The sequence below is a fragment of the Physella acuta genome, unplaced genomic scaffold (assembly GCF_028476545.2).
Source record: "Physella acuta isolate Inbredline_101_S28 unplaced genomic scaffold, ASM2847654v3 ptg000197l, whole genome shotgun sequence".
Lineage (NCBI taxonomy): Eukaryota > Metazoa > Mollusca > Gastropoda > Physidae > Physella > Physella acuta.
In genome coordinates this window covers 843,085-861,148 of record NW_026731716.1, presented here as the reverse complement: position 1 = coordinate 861,148, position 18,064 = coordinate 843,085, and the positions used below count along the sequence as shown (strand labels likewise).

The window sequence follows — 18,064 nt, the reverse complement described above, 5'->3', positions numbered from 1 at the left end:
GAAATGTTCTGGTTATGTAAATGTAAAATGACATCGCATGCTCTGCTTATCTTAGAGAATAATGCAGAAAAATATATATATATATATATATATATATATATATATATATATATATATATATATATATATATATATATATATACATATATATATGTATATTTATATATATATATATATATGTATATATACATATATTTATATATACATATATTTATATATATACATATATATATATATATATACATATATATATATACATATATATATATATATATATATATATATATATATATATATATATATATATATATATGTATTATAGGCCATTTGTTTAATTTTGTTTGTATGCATATAGAGCCACACCAACGTAACACAATCTATTACAAGAGACGAGAGCAACAAACAGAAATTAAAATAAAGTAATTTATTTTTATGAGAGCTTGTAATCTTTTGGAAGGATTTGTTTATACAGAGGGGTAAAACTCAAATCAGTAGACTACAAATTAATCCAACAATGACCAAAATATTTGCAAAGTGATTTTCTAATTTACGAAAATAAACCCAGAAATACAAGCTATATCAAATACAAGATCATGAAAATTCGCATCATTTATATCGGATTCACTTATATTTGTTGTGTATCTTTTATAGTATATTTAGTTTAAAGTTGAATTAATACTTTAATTTTTTAAAAGGCAATTTAAAATATGCTTACATTGATTTTGTATTTCCTAATGTAGCCAAAATAAAAAGCACTTGAAAAACAATGAACACCTTAAACGAAACTAAAATTAGTGATAAAGATGTGCTAAATGGTATTAATCTACTGATCTAAAGCATAATTTTGTTATGGAAAAAATGTATAAACTAGTTATACATAATGTTTCGTTCGGAACATTCTGCTCGAAAGGGGGAGTGGCTCACTCAAATTTTCGGTGAGGGAGGGGGGGGGATGTCGGTAGAGAACGCTGTAAATGTATATCTTGTTCCGTGGAATATGCCTGAAAGAAACGCTGCTTAGTAATTACAAGCAACGTGTGACCAAAAGTTGTTGTTAACATTATAATCATGGTTGGTTGGAAGTCCGCCTTTAGTTCGGATCAGACAAGAACCATCGGATGGGTCGAAGACATAGTTCCAACATCTCTTTGTATTGAGGCAGGTCGTAAAGCACTCCTTCAAGTAGAAGTAAAGGAAGAAATGCGGTAAAATATATTTATTTAGTTACATTTTTACAGGCACTTAAGACACCTATGAACATTTGATATAAGTTTATGAAGGATGTTTAAAAATGAAATCATAATATTAAAAATAGGTGCCAAATAAAAAATCTCATTCAGGAATAAGAAATTTGATATAACTATGCATTTAGTACATTTTAAATGTTACATTTCTCCCAAAAATAATCCTGTTTAAGCTATACAGAGAAAGACATCTTAAGACATCTTAAGCACTCAATGCTTATGTAACTTTTTTTTCCAAATAAATACACCACGGGGGGAAAGTGTTGTAATATGTTTCATAAAATATTGTAAACATAGACAATAATAATTTTGCCAAAGCAAATATTTTGAAAGAAAAAAATGATCATTATAATTAATTTAAAAAAAAATATGTTCATAATGCGCTGATCAATAATTCATAACATAGAAGGATTTTTAAGTTTCTGATTAATTTTTTAATGTATAAACCAGATTAATCGCATTTTAAACACTTCAGATTTCTAATAAATCCACTTGCTTGATTTGGTTTATATAAGGTCATAATTTAACGCATCATGCTCTGAAGTCTACCCGATTTAACGTTGGAACTTCTGAGCCAAGCCGGTCCAAGCAATCATACACAGCAACCACCCTCTCCCAACCCAGCAACCACCCTCTCCCAACCCAGCAACCACCCTCTCCCAACCAAGCAACCACCCTCTCACCAACCCAGCAACCACCCTCTCCCAACCAAGCAACCACCCTCTCCCAACCCAACAACCACCCTCTCCCAACCCAGCAACCACCCTCTCCCAACCAAACAACCACCCTCTCCCATCTTAACAACCATCCTCTCACCAACCTAGCAACCACCCTCTCACCAACCCATTAACCACCCTCTCCCCAATCCAACTGCCGCCCCTCTCCCCAAATCAACAATCACCCCTCCCTAACCAGATTTCCGCACCCTCATCAACCCAACTGCTACATTCTCCACTACCCAACTGCCAACCTCTCATCAACCCAACTGCTACTTTCTCCACCACCCAACTGCCAACCCCTCATCAACCCAACTGCTACCTTCTCCACCACCCAACTGCCAACCCCTCATCAACCCAACTGCTACCTTCTCCACCACCCAACTGCCAACCCCTCATCAACCCAACTGCCAACCCCTCATCAACCCAACTGCCAACCCCTCATCAACCCAACTGCTACCTTCTCCACCACCCAACTGCCAACCCCTCATCAACCCAACTGCTACCTTCTCCACCACCCAACTGCTACCTTCTCCACCACCCAACTGCCAACCCCTCATCAACCCAACTGCTACCTTCTCCACCACCCAACTGCCAACCCCTCATCAACCCAACTGCTACCTTATCCACCACCCAACTGCCAACCCCTCATCAACCCAACTGCTACCTTCTCCACCACCCAACTGCCAACCCCTCATCAACCCAACTGCCACCCTCTCCACCACCCAACTGCCAACCCCTCATCAACCCAACTGCTACCTTCTCCACCACCCAACTGCCAACCCCTCATCAACCCAACTGCTACCTTCTCCACCACCCAACTGCCAACCCCTCATCAACCCAACTGCTACCTTCTCCACTACCCAACTGCCAACCCCTCATCAACCCAACTGCCACCCTCTCCACCACCCAACTGCCACCCTCTCCACTTCTCAACTGCCAACCCCTCATCAACCCAACTGCCACCCTCTCCACCACCCAACTGCCAACCCCTCATCAACCCAACTGCTACCTTCTCCACTACCCAACTGCCACCCTCCCCACCACCCAACTGCCAACCCCTCATCAACCCAACTGCTACCTTCTCCACTACCCAACTGCCACCCTCCCCACCACCCAACTGCCAATCCCTCATCAACCTAACTCCATCCCTCAAGCTAAAACTCCTGCGCCATCAATCCACCAATCGCATCCACCAGTCACCACTTTGTGTGCCGGATCTTTATCAAAACTCCGTTATCCTAAACAGGTCTAGCTTAAATATTATAATCCTTAACACGTCAATTCTTAACGGTTTTATCCTATTTTTAATAACTCAGATTTTACAAGTAATATATAAAACTTTGTTGAAAGGATATAAAAGGATACAAGTCACTCGTTACGTGTTAATTTATTTTTATATCATTAACTGATATGATTATCAGATTACAAAAAAATAACAAAATAAACCTAGTTTATAAATAAATTAATAATTAATGTACTATTTCAAATGTTACGGCGCAGGGGTACGTGAAATATAGTCCACTGGTTTTAGTGTCTTCGGCTTATATAGTGACTAGCCATCGGTAACCTTTACACGGGCAATTTTGGTGACTTTTAGCTCTCTTCTATTTACAAATAGGCTACCCGGTTTTTCTTTTAGATATTTATCTCCGGGAAGCGGCATTTAAAACTGTCCTAAGGAGGGTTTGGGGTTGTGTGTGCGGGGGGGGGGGGGTGGGGGGGGGGAGGTTAGCGGATAATGGTTTTTCTATATTTATATATGAATTACTTTTTTCAATTTCGTTCGGAGGTGAAAGGGGAAGAAACGGTAGAGATGCATGAAGAAAATGTATATACCGATGAAAAGTGAGTAATGAAATTAATTGTAATTCAGTTTTTAAAAAAATCATTATCTGAAACTTAGAAAAATTAACATTTTACTGATCAAGAGCATTGGAATGAAACATTGCCTTTACTCTCACTAACGTGAATCAAGTATCTATCAGAGCTGGCCGGCCTAAGGGACGCCTTACGTACTCGATCCCAGAGTCCGAACTAGAAACTTTGAGATAGCAGTCAATACTCTACCATTCGACCACGCTGTCCATATGCTTTTAAATAATATGATAAAGCCTACAAATAAATTATACGAGTAAGGAATTAAGCGCTTATATACATTGTTTTACAATATTTCAGTCTCTAAACGAAATGTGTATACCGGTTGGATAAGTAAACTACAGTGTTACCTCGAAATACGAACTTAATTCATTCCGCTCGGTTGCCAGACAAATTTTCTCCTCTGAAATTAATCCGTATGCCATTAATTAATCTGTTCCTACCCAACACTGCCGTCCCAGTTTGTTAGTGTTTCTAATACGAAAAACGGGGGGTTTGGGGAGGAGATACGCAGAGGGGCTTTGCTTTGTTAACTTGTTCTTTACACTTTAATTAATGTGCTCGCTACACACTTTGTGCTACACTTTATCCCAAAAGTTGATGTAAATTAGCTAAAAACCACTTCATTAACATAATTGAACTCAAATGCTAATTGCCCTTGTATTTTTATATTATGGTCTAAGCATAATTTTCTTGACTGCTTTTTTCTTCACTGTCCTTTGCCTTTTCCGCAAAACTTCACTCATGTTCACGTGATGCGGTTAAAACAAAACATGTAAAGGAGGTTTGTCTCTTCCTCCCTTGAATGCTAATATTTTAAAAATCTCTTATGTCGAGGTGCAACTGTACTGTGTAAATAGCTAATATTAATTTGTAGGCCCTTTTATTTCTACACCTTGAGTAATATAGACTAAAGTGAATTATCCTTTTATCATACTTTTATATCGCATTATCCGTTTCACTTATTACTGCATGTATAAAAGAGTTTTTAAATAATGAAATTACCTTGTGATTTTTTACTTCCACGGGAAAGTTAAAATCTTCACAATAACCAGCACATCCTATAGAATGATTTAATATTTGGAACTATGTTTAATAGCATATAACCTACATATTATTAATATAGCAATATAAATTACATATATACATATATATATATATATATATATATATATATATATATATATATATATATATATATATATATATATATATATATATATATATATATATGAAGGGCTCAGTGGAAAAAGTACTTAAGTGTATTTTGAGAGTTTTGAGAAAAATGAGTGCAAAGTTTTTAAATTGAAGCTGAAATACCAAAACAGCTGATGTATAGTATTCGAATTAAGCTACTTCGGGACTTTTTCCATGGCCCAAATTTACAGGGATGGTTAAGGGCAGGTATTCACATAATATACCGGTCTTAACCCAATTTTAAAAAAAATGTAACTTAAGTACTTTTTCCACTGAGCCCTTCATATATATATATATATATATATATATATATATATATATATATATATATATATATATATATATATATATATATATATATATATATATATATATATATATATATATATGTGTGTATATATATATATATATATATATATATATATATATATATACATATATATATATATATATATATATATATATATATATATATATATATATATATATATATATATTATAATATGAATATGTAGTATTTGTTTGTGCTTGCGTACGTGGGTGATTTTGTGCGTGGGTTTGTGTAGTGAATACAAATTTCAGGATAGATTATCTCACACTAAGATAAATAGTTTTTAAAAAAGTTTCACTTTTCATGCGAATCATTTTAATTAACGTCATGTAGATTAAACAAAGTCAAAGAAAATGTATAGGTATTCACAAAAGTGTACAAAGTGTACACATTACTTCACTTTTTACGTTTATTGCAAATTACTTCAATTGATAGATCACAAAATAGTATTATTCTCCTATAAAATAAACCATTACATCTGGGGGAAAAATACTATTTTAATAGCTTGTTTTGGAGTTGGAAAAAAATATAATTAGCATGGATTGACAAAGTGCAATTGTGTTGGTAAAACACGGATATTTTTAACTACTGACTTATTTATTTTATACACTGAAAGTAGGCTACTGTTTACTAATTATTATTTTAAATCAATAACAGTTTTGAAGTCGCTCCTAAATGTACACTATGTTTATGTATGTTGCATACGTCCGTTTTAAATAATGTGGTAGACTATGGATAAGAAAGGTTACTATAGTCCTTAACTAAATCAAATCAGGGCGTCCTTTGGCGCCCAGATAAGTTGCTGTTTGGCGTGTGATCACACGGATTCACTATAAGTTATTTGTTTTTGTAAAATTATAGTATCCAACAATACGTACTGCTTCTATCTCTACATGCTATAGTGCTATCGTGATATACATTCTCGTCTACATTTACCACTTTTCCGTCCGATACAAACAAGTAGCAACTACCGTCCCGGTGATGTTGATAGAAGAAACATTTATACTCATCGATACATAGGTAAGAGCAATGCTGTAAAATTAGACATAATATAAATAAGCAAAAATTATTTAATTTTAAACATATATTTCTTGTATACGAATATAAGTGTAATTTGTATTCTAATTAGCTGGCGAAAAGATCACGGTTTAGTTGGCGTAATTTTAAGTAAGCTAAATATTCACTAGCCAAAGTGTGAATGCTAGCAGTATTAAATATGCTTGACGTAGATAAGCACGAGTAACTTGAGTTACACGAATTACGATTCTTATCAAGATGACCACCCCATAATGCGTCCTTGTGTGTGTCACTTCCTCCACGACATCTTTCAATATCGTTACATGTATGTGGACGTGGTGCACGTGGAGAGAATAAACTGTTCAAATTTCAAATTGATTTCCATAGGGTAAACCTTCAATGATCCATATATCATCGTTCTTTTAAACTAAAAATGTGTTTCCACAATACAATTTAAAAGAAAATACGAATTTATTTCTAGATTTACTGACATACCTTAGTAATGGTTTACATCTTTGAAACCTTATGTATTACCTGTTAGGAGTGTTGCAATTGCGAATCTTGATGGCATAATATGCATTACCTGTTAGATGTGTTGTTATTCCGAATCTTGATTGCATAATATGTATTACCTTTTAGGTGTGTTGTGGTTTCGAAGCTTGATGGCATATTTATTACCATGTTAGTGATTGTATTATGGTTTTAAATTTTGATCTTTCATTACAAATGAACGACCTGATTAGTTGATATTTTGTGGTACAAAATTGTGGTTGTTTTAGACATTTGGATTACCCTGTTAGATGGTGCTTTGCGGAAAAGAATATCAACCTCGTCATAAGCTTTGCACTGGGCTGCAATTATATATATATATATATATATATATATATATATATATATATATATATATATATATATATATATATATATATATATATATATATATATATTCATTAAACATATACTTTGTAAGTTATGAATATTTAATGATCATATTTCTTTATTGAGTATATTTTATGAATAATGATTTTCAATGATCATATTTCTTCATTAAAAATATACTTAAATAGTTATAAATTTTTAATGATCGTATATTTAGATTACCATATACTTTAAAAATTATGTTTTTAATGATCATATTTCTTCATTAACGGAGTAGGCTCCGGCAAAAAAAATTGAATACTAGAGAGCAAGCAATTTTCTATCTACAGCTTTTTAAAGGTACATCCGAATATGCATTTCCACTAAAAGAATTGGTAAAATTTTGTTGGTCCGAAATTCCACTGACTATAAATGGTCAGTCTATAAATGGTCAGTCTATAAATGGTCAGTCTATAAATATGTTCACTTTGTGCTGTTTTAATGTACTCACCCTGTGTCCAGGACACGCATGTCAGCAACAAAACCGCCAGGAATATTTTTGATGTGGTTGACGCCATCTTTGACCAATGCTGGTTGTAATGTGTTCTGTGTGTGAAATTTGTTTACAATAGATAGAGTTACTGCACGTGAGAATGGACATGTCAGCAATTGCTTTATCAGATCAACTTACATTTCCGCCAGGGCTTGAAGCTAGTTCGGAGCATTGCAGTATTTACTTATATGGCCCAGAGTTTCTTTTAAGTATCCGCCTCCCCCCCCCCCCCCCCCAACAACCTTAGCCACTCACCCCCCTCCCTTCCATCCAACCGGACAAAATAGAAAAGTGTATCATTTTATTGAAAATAGTATAAAGCTTACTAAATACTAAAACGCAATCAGAGCCTCCCCCCACGAATTAACTGGAAGTTTCAAGTGCTCGTTCCCTTTTACGGAGAAATTGTCTGAGAGAAACCATGATTTGGCGTTTATGTCGTTTAATTGTAGTTTAATCTAAGAAAACCTTTACAATATCAACTCAATTATAGTGTAGGCCTGTGTGTTGACGGTCAATTACACCTTCACATTTTTACTTGGGCAAGCAAAAAACTATCCCAAAGTAAGATATTATACTGAATAAAACTTTGTATACGCAAAACTCTATTCACAGGATATGATTTTGTCATAATTCAAATTATATATATATATATATATATATATATATATATATATATATATATATAGATATATAGATATATATATACAATAAAGAGATAATCCCGTGTCATTAATTTAGTTAAAACATCCATTTACTTGAAGGTAATTACATAAAAGCATGTACCTGCTCTAATCAAAGAAATGTGTTATTACTTAAAGTTGTAAAACTTTCAAGCCTAGCAAGCCTATAGAAACAAACTCACCAGAGCAGACCGTCGAGTTGTTTCAGTAGCCACGACCACAAGTGGTGTGCGCGGCGTTGTTATACGGGCTGTGGTAACTCACTAGCCAATCAAAATAGCGGGGGAAACAATAAATCCCACGTTTGTAACCAAATGTAAAAACAATTTCAGATTTAGTAACTAGTAAAGTAAAGTTTCCCTTTCAAACCTGACGGTCTATGGGGCAAGTGAAGTAGAGTTTACTTGTTTCTGTGACCTCGGCATGGTCAGCACAATGCCCAGCCGCCTTTACTTTCCCAAACGTGAGTTAAGTACCCATCAGACTTGGGTGGACTCAGGGACGGTCTGCTGACTTGAACCCGGATTCGAACTCGAGACTAACGGGTTAGCAGTCCAGCTCTCTACCGCTAGACCACTCCCTCCCATTTAGAATGAACCATACATTTTGAGAGTATTGGGAGAAAAATCAACCAACGTATTTTTTAATGATTAAGGCTAGTGTTTTACCACTAGAAATTCTTCTCAGAATTCGGATGTGTTCCTTTCCGCTCTGTTTTGCTTTATATATAGTGAGTACATCGCACATTCTATACTTAACTGGGAAATTCTGGCAAGAACGTATGCGTCAGGAGTATGCCAATTAGAAGTGATATGTTTAATATATTACTTCTGTCTTTTTGTTTTTAAATAATTTCAAAGATTTAAAATAATGCATAATGAAGCGTTCGTTATGAGATCAGTAGTAGGGTTCAGCAAAAGATATTACTACAAGTAAGGGGAGCAATCATCTCCGCCATGTTACCTCACATGTTTACACAGCTATTGTAACCTTGTTTAGTCTGTTAATCCAGTTCGGCTCCATCAACATACGGGTCGTCAACAAATCTCTAATCCCACATTAGTTAATCCCCGTGTCATGCCTAATCTTCATTACTCGCATACTATACAACAGCCCTCGTCCACTCACACGCGGATAGTCAACGTATATTTCAGTTCGCTCTAGTTAATCCCCATGTCACATGTCTAGACCCCATTTCTTGAGGATAGATTATCGGGTAGCTCATTGTATTAGCTAGCTCAAAATAATTATAGAGGTAGCTCATGGTACTACTTATACCAACAAATTGATCTCAGGTAGCTCAACAATACAAACAGTGTCGTCACCAGGGTGAGGGGTTGTGGTGATGGGATCAGAGCGTGAGTCACCCGACTAATGACGCCACTGTGGAAAATAAAACTGCAAGCCTGTTGTCATGTATGCAAGTGCTACTATAAAGACCAAATTGTCCCTTACTGTTAATGCCTTCTGTTCTATTACTGTCTACTACTGTCAATACTACAAACAAATCATTTCCAAATAGCAAACAAAACGTACACCAGATACTGCATCATTAAGTATTGTTCTAACTACGATCAAAACGTACGCCAAAAAACTGCATCATTAAGTATTGTTCTAACTACGATCAAAACGTACGCCAAAAAACTGCATCATTGATTATTGTTCTAACTACGATCAAAACTTACGCTAAAAAACTGCATCATTGAGTATTGTTCTAACTACGATCAAAACTTACGCTAAAAAACTGCATCATTGAGTATTGTTCTAACTACGGTCAGAAGGTTCGCGACCGTGTGAAAACTGTGAATGATCCTGCGGGGATGTTATTGTACGTAAAAAAAGTGAGCACTGTGGCGCCTACATCAATTTTTAGGAGCACCATACCAGGTGGAAACAGTGGCACACGACATTTGATTATCAAAACGAACTAGGGTGCGTACCTTGCGCACCTGCGTTAGTGCAGAGGCTTAGCGACCCTTCCCGACTCCCGGGGACAAACTTTCAATTTGCACAACCCCCCCCCCCCCTCAAACTTTCCATATGCACACCACTCCCCCATATATTTTTTATATTTATAATGCAAAACCAGCTAAAATGAGATTTTAATTTGTTTTTACAACCCATCTTGGCGCCCCTAAGGTCGGCGCCCGGGTACATATGTACCCCCCCACTCGCTACGCCTCTGCGTTAGTGTAATGGGTTGCTCCCGTGGGCAACCCGTTACTCCCCTGACATCTAAACGTTACCTTGGTGTGTTCTAACTCAATGTTATGGATGGTGATTAACTTACACTCATGGCTTTCATACAGCACCCTTGGAGCGTCTGGCGGTAGAGGGGACAAACCCGCGTCATAACAATTAAGATCAAAGAAACATATTTGTTGGGATTTAATAACTCAAATAAAAGAACGTATAGAGAACTAGCGTACCCCTAGCGCTCAAACAGACAGACATACCAATTCCATAAACTAATCCCAACAAAGTATGAAACAAGTTATAAACACGTTATTGACGCAAATATATTCATCCTGATCACATTATAGAATTATGTGTGGTGGTTACCTATTTACAAGCATATGTACAGATACAAATAATTATGGCTGTTTTTGTGTGTTTTTTGTTTTTTTTTTACTTTTTAAAACCAATAACCCAAACAATCATCAACATATATCCTTCTATGTAACAAACAGTATAAAACAAATTTAAATATTTTATTTCTACAGCAGACTACTTTAAATACACAAGTGCATAAACTCTAAGCTAAACTTTCGTTTAGTTAACTACATAGGTGATAATCTACTGAAATTTTTTATTTGATTGAGATGGATACAACTTGTTCACAGAACGTATTACATATTGCAATAAACACTTGCCATATTAATTATGGTATTAATGTCTTCAGGATAGCGAGTGAATAGCCTTAGTTTGCAAGATTTATCTAACTTATTATAACTGTAGCCAGAACACTTGTTTGTCCTAACGCATGCCTCAAAGCAATCCTTTAGATGGAAATTTAGGAAATATAATGTTATAATAGTAATATGTATATATATATATATAATTTTTTAACATTTTTCAAAATTTCATTATAGTTTAAATCATCTTAAAGTTACTCTAAATAGTATAGTTTAAAAAAGTGAAATGATTATTTACTATAATAGCAGTTAAATATCAAAACAAATACTAAATAAATTTTCATTAGAAGTGCGTATAAATGCTATCGCAGAAGTGTTGCCTAGTTTATTTCTTAAGAAATGAAATAAAATATTTACCAATTTAAAAATAAAAACAGTAGCAAAACCTGTCTTGCACAGACGAGAATTAAAACCTACACTGTGATATATGCTCACGTAATGGACAGACTAATTAGCCAAATATTTATAGGATTTATTATTTTTTCATCAAGCTTACCATAAACTTGAAATCACTGCGAAAATCAAATTAATCTACACCGAATTCGAAACAATACTTTTTAAAATATTTTAACAAATTTCCAACATAGTATATTTTTGACAATGGCATTTGTTTTAGAAATTAAAAAAAAAAACTTATTGAAAAAGCAAAAACTGAAAAGGATCAATAACTAAAATATGAAACTAAAATAGATGCCGTAATCTTATGGTCGGCGTCTTGTGATGACTAAACTTGTTAAGGAAGAAAGGAACCTATCCACGACACACCTGACACGTGTAACCGTATGCTGTTCGATGTGAAATATGAGTGCTAAGTTTCACAAAAACGCTGTCTATCAAAAACAATCTTTAATCTTCGTATACTATATTACTAATACTAACTTTAAAATGTTTAGTGCAATATGACAAATTTATACGGCAAACATTTCTTACAATTATTATATAGGCCTATAAACAATATTAAAACATAATAAACAAAACCATATGACAATTAATAAAAAAAAATTCAGATCAGCTAAAATCATCAACTACTCTATTAAAATTTGGTGTGAGATATTTTGTCTGAGATATTATGTCTGAGATCAATTGTCCGTGGTATCATTTGTCCTGATTTATTTTGTCCTGGTATCTTTTGTCCGTGACATCATTTGTCCTTGAGATCATTTGTCCTGAGATCATTTGTCCTGAGATCATTTGTCCTGAGATCATTTGTCCAGTCACCATATATATATATATATATATATATATATATATATATATATATATATATATATATATATATATATATATATATATATATATATATATATATATATATATATATATATAAACTGGCCGGAAAACCTGCATGCGCTCCGAACTACCAATAACACTTTTCGTGTCTTACCATGTGTTTAGTCGTGCCTGCCTGATTGATTATTTTTGATTTAATATAGGCACCACACACGGCTGAAGAACCTTAAAAAAATCATTTATAATAACACTCATCTAAAATTAGTATAGGGTATACAAAAGAAATCCACAGTGCGTATAAATAAATGTACGTATTTAAGTACAGGAAAAACTTATAGTATTAGTTTGAGTTAAGATATAATTTTAAACTGTACAAATGTAGTTATTCAGATGATATAATTTCTTAGCGTTTGATCAAATAAAAAAGCAACATATATTATTTTTTCACATACAAACAGAATAGAACAAAATAACGTACTTGATCTATTGCTACAGGCGACTTTGTTGTCAGGGTTGGAATTTTCGTCAAGTTGGAGTATTGCCACGTCTTTTATATATAGTTCACAATGACGGAAAAAGACGAACGCGTAGCACAAATAATTTGCTGCACATTTTTCATAGCAAGCTACCTGTATTTAAAAAAAAAAATTCATAAAAAACGTTTTAATAACAAGCTTTTATGTTATGATGCACTAAAAAGTAGAAAATAAATTATAGACTACTATTTAAATAACTATAAAGAAAAGCGTGGGTCACTTTAGTATCTATTGGATACCTTTACTAATGTTAAGGAAGACACCCACGCTTTTCTTTATAGTTATTTAAATAGTAGTCTATAATTTATTTTCTACTTTTTAGTGCATCATTACATAAAAGCTTGTTATTAAAACGTTTTTTATGAATTTTTTTTTCAGTACTTTACATGTTTTATCTACAATAGAGTTACATGACTAAAAACCATTGCGCGCCTACTGAATATCACGTTCAGTAGACGCGCAATGGTTTTTGAACGCAGCCATTACGTGGTCGTGATGGCGCAGCTATTGATGACGCGTGTGGTGTGGTTGGCTAGACATGCCTACTAATTCGGTCCAAATTTTAATTAATTCATAAAAAATCAATTAGGCATCCAATTAAGTCAAATTTAGTTTCAGATTGCATTGTCTTCATGTCTTGACCCACGTGCCAACTGTGAATCGTGTTGGTCAAGTAGAACTGTCCGAATTTTCACTCCTGCGTTTCCGTCTAGACTGACGACTGACGACAGACTGACGAGGAAGTGAGTTAAATAAATTATAGACTACTATTTAAATAACTATAAAGAAAAGCGTGGGTCACTTTAGTATCTATTGGATACCTTTACTGATGTTAAGAAAGACACCCACGCTTTTCTTTATAGTTATTTAAATAGTAGTCTATAATTTATTTTCTACTTTTTAGTGCATCATTACATAAAAGCTTGTTATTAAAACGTTTTTTATGAATTTTTTTTCAGTACTTTACATGTTTTATTTACAATAGAGTTACATGACTAAACACCATTGCGCGCCTACTGAACATCACGTTCAGTAGGCGCGCAATTGTTTTTGAACGCAGCCATTACGTGATGGCGCAGCTATTGAAGGTGATGACGCGTGTGGTGTGGTTGGCTAGACATGCCTACTAATTCGGTCCAAATTTTAATTAATTCATAAAAAATTAATTAGGCATCCAATTAAGTCAAATTTAGATTCAGATTGCATTGTCTTCATGTCTTGACCCACGTGCCAACTGTGAATCGTATCGGTCAAGTAGAACTGTCCGAATTTTCGCTCCTGCTTTTCCGTCTAGACTGACGACTGACGACTGACGAGGAAGTGAGTTAAATAAAAGCTTGTAAAAATGAAAAAATTACATAAATCCGTATTTAATGGAAAAAAAAACTTCTAATTAACAAGACTATGAGCATAACTTTAATTTGTTTGTAGATTCATAAATTTACACTTAGTTCAGAGAAATAATTAAAATAATATACAAATTGTTGAATTTTTACTAGGGAGCGATATTGTGAGAGTTCAAAAAACTGTTGTAGCAAAATATAGCTAATCTAAATGCAGCATTTAATAAAAAAAAAGATAAGATAGCTAAGACAAGTGGCTAGCAGAGGTATATGTATTTGCAGTCGCTATTAATTTCGTCACTACTTAATCTTAAAAGAGTTATAGGGAATGACAGTTTCTATTAATTGAGTTACATTCCATGTTTAAGGAGTTATTTGCCAGAGAGCAATACAATATAATAAATCCCGTGTAAATATAGGAGGTGACTGCTTTGCAAAAAGTGAGAAATTCTTATATATCGATTACTAGGTTAGGTGTATCCTCATGCTCAATTGTCCGATTTGAGTACGCTGCACACAATGCTGCAATATAAAAAATATATAATGTAGTAAAACGTTAGAATGTCTAATCAGATTAGGAAATAATTATGGTGTGTAACATGAATTCATGAATTAATACAATTTTTTTTTGTTTAAGTATAAACTAAAAAAATTGTCATAAAAAACATTATTTAAATTTTGAAAATTATATGATAAAGTTTGCGCATTTTGTCTACTTGCGCATTATTCTACTCGCAGTTTTCCGTTGCGCATCTTTCTGGTCACCATAAATATTACACACAAACATATATATTTTTATTATTAATATTTGTATGATTTTTCAATTTTATGGTTTATAAGGTATATTTAATTGAAAATCCGTTTACTTTCGAAGATTGACTACCAATGTTTTTATATATTTATTTACTCCATACATAGTTATTTCTTTAGATTTTTACTCACCATCTGCACAGGACACGCAGGTCAGCAACAAAACAGCCAGGAACATTTTTGCAGTTCTTGTATCCATCTTCGAACAACGTTGATTGTAATGGATTTCTGAGAATTCTATGTAGTTTTGAAAAACTGCCAGGGATACAAGTGACAGACGTGAAAGTAGGGGGAACAGGGGTGGCCCACCTAGTGCTAACAATTAGGGGGCGCCAATAAGGTAGAAAAAAATTATTTGCCTATTTCAGGCTGAATTATTTAGAGTAAAAGTTAGGACGGCACTCGGCTACATAGTTTAACATACAGATTTAACTGTTTTCTACCTTTATCGTGTCTTCTTGCACGTAGAAATATGAATTGACAATGTTAACAGTGGTATTCCCAATTCCCTTTATTTTCCCGTTTTCCCTACCGTTAGCCAAGTACCCATCAGAGTCTCTCGTTCTTAAGCCCACCGACACATTAGGTATTTTCAGTAACATGTAACTGGGAGAAGGGGTAATGGCAAAGACCCTTTACATTACTTCCTTTTTTAAACAAGCCTAGCAATACATTACTAACAATGAAAACGCAACCAATATAATTAAAATAAATCGGATAGTGCATTAGCAGAGTTATGCTGACCGTTTCGTGAATCGGCCGGCTAATGTATGAAACACGCTGTCAATTTTGAGATATTTCCGCATTGGCCTATCCCAGGGTTAGGCAAAGTTCGGCCAGAGGGCCACATGCGGCCCGCCACAAAGTTTTTTGTGGCCCTCCAGACATTCAGAAACCCCGCCTTGAACTGAGATTTGCTTCGTGTCCGCGACCCAAAGTTTGTCTAATATTTAATACAATTATTTTAAACGGTGCGGTCCTACGCTAAAATGCGCTACCACAAAGTGGCCCTCGAACCAAAGCAATTGCCCACCCCCGGCCTAGCGGGCCAGCCAATACGCTAACTGGCTGGGAAATGCGTGCATTTGCCGCTCTTAGGGGTTTGACCGTAACTCACACACGCACATACACACACATAAATAAAGCAGAAAATCTTATTAATGTGTGTAGATGGTCAAACAGCCATAAACAAAATTAATACACCTTATGTGTGATAACAGTTTACATGCAATGCACTATTCCCTTCCAGGAAAGGAGTCCTAAATAAAAATACAAATTAATGTACATGTCAATATTTATATGAAAGAATTTCCTGTTGAAGCTCTAGAATAGCACTTAACATTAAGCTAAACAATAGAACATTTGTTACGTAAATTGTAAAAATAACTTTAAACCCCAGCAAACCATCTTTTAGAAATAAACTCACCAGAGCAGACGATCAAATTGTTTCAGCAACCGTGACCACAAGTGGTATGCCTTGTTATACGGTCTGTGGTAGCTCAGTAGCCAATCAAAACACGCGGTGGAAACAATCTGGCACTCAAATTTTATATCTAATCTGTATATTTAAACCTTGCTAATCTGTAGGTATAGGCCTATGTGAGTTTAATTTCATTTAACGGCATTTGTAACTAGAATACTATGGTATTTAAAGGATTACAGTGAAATAGGTTTTATAAACAACATTAATTGTCTAAGCCCTAGAACATATGTCTAATATTCAAAGCTAGATATAGATTATCGTATTACAATGTTATATTACTTACAGCAAAAAATTAATATATACAAGCAATGTCGACATTATGTATCTTATGTCTAAGCTGCATTACTAGCGAAAATTATCGGGTAAAAATATTGTATTGCAGGTAGCTAAATATGATAGTAAGTAGATCATCGGTAAGCTACATACAGTCAGAGACGTAGGTAGGGGGGGGGGCGCACCGGTAGCCGACCCGGGGAGGGGGAGGCGCCGAAAGGGGTAGAAAAATATAAAAGCTCATTTTAAGATGCAGTTTTGAATTATAAATAGTCAAAGTTAAGATATGTATCGGCTACAAGCCTTAGCACACGAAGTTGTCTAGCGGTAGAGAGATGGACTGCTAACCCGTAAGTCTCGAGTTCGAATCCGGGTTCAAGTCAGTAGACCGTCCCTGAGTCCACCCAAGTCTGATGGGTACCTAACTCACGTTTGGGAAAGTAAAGGCGGCTGGGCATAGTGCTGACCACACTATCTCTTCATATGCCGAGGTCACAGAAACAAGTGAACTCTACTTCACTTGCCCCATAGACGGTCGGGTTTGAAAGGGAACTTTACTTACAAGCCTTAGAATACTGATTTAACTGTTGTTTTTTTTACCTTGACTGTGTAACTGGAAAGCATATACCTTTAAGAAACAGTGACCGAAGAAAACCGCTTTCCAACTTTTACTAGAAGGGGGGGGGGGGTCGCTTGTTCGCCGACTACATTGTATGCAAAAACATTTTTTAACTTTTGAACGATTAAAGGTAACCGGTATTGAAACTTTACTCAATTTCCACGTGAACACCCTTATTTGAGTAGTGTTTCAGTTAGGAAGACAAAATTACATACATCGGTATAAAACATTAGGCTTGAAATATTTTCAATTTTTAGTGACCTCCGAAAATCGAAGGTGGTACTGTATTCTATTTATAGTATCTAAAATACCGATAACGTAAGTGCCGTTTTATCTAGGTAAACGAAATTGTATAGACTGGGGTGAGATCTTATTATT

The 18,064-nt window shown here is 34.6% G+C and overlaps 1 protein-coding gene and 1 long non-coding RNA gene across 2 annotated transcripts; both read right to left on the bottom strand.

Moving 5' to 3' along the window:
• Window positions 1-511: 511 nt before the first annotated feature.
• On the bottom strand, window positions 512-8,687 carry LOC131937021 (uncharacterized). Its single transcript, XR_009386141.1, has 6 exons — window positions 8,660-8,687; window positions 7,753-7,847; window positions 7,176-7,234; window positions 6,245-6,398; window positions 4,844-4,899; window positions 512-1,176 (listed from the first exon to the last, which is right to left on the bottom strand). It is a non-coding gene; the product is annotated as an uncharacterized LOC131937021 (long non-coding RNA).
• Window positions 8,688-11,174: 2,487 nt separating this feature from the next.
• Window positions 11,175-16,828, bottom strand: LOC131937004 (uncharacterized). Its single transcript, XM_059294179.1, has 6 exons — window positions 16,738-16,828; window positions 15,444-15,566; window positions 14,968-15,023; window positions 13,101-13,251; window positions 12,777-12,847; window positions 11,175-11,476 (listed from the first exon to the last, which is right to left on the bottom strand). The coding sequence occupies exons 2-6, from the start codon at window positions 15,508-15,510 to the stop codon at window positions 11,327-11,329; spliced, it is 495 nt and encodes a 164-aa protein (XP_059150162.1). The 5' UTR covers window positions 15,511-15,566; window positions 16,738-16,828; the 3' UTR covers window positions 11,175-11,326.
• Between the last annotated feature and the right edge of the window lie 1,236 nt (window positions 16,829-18,064).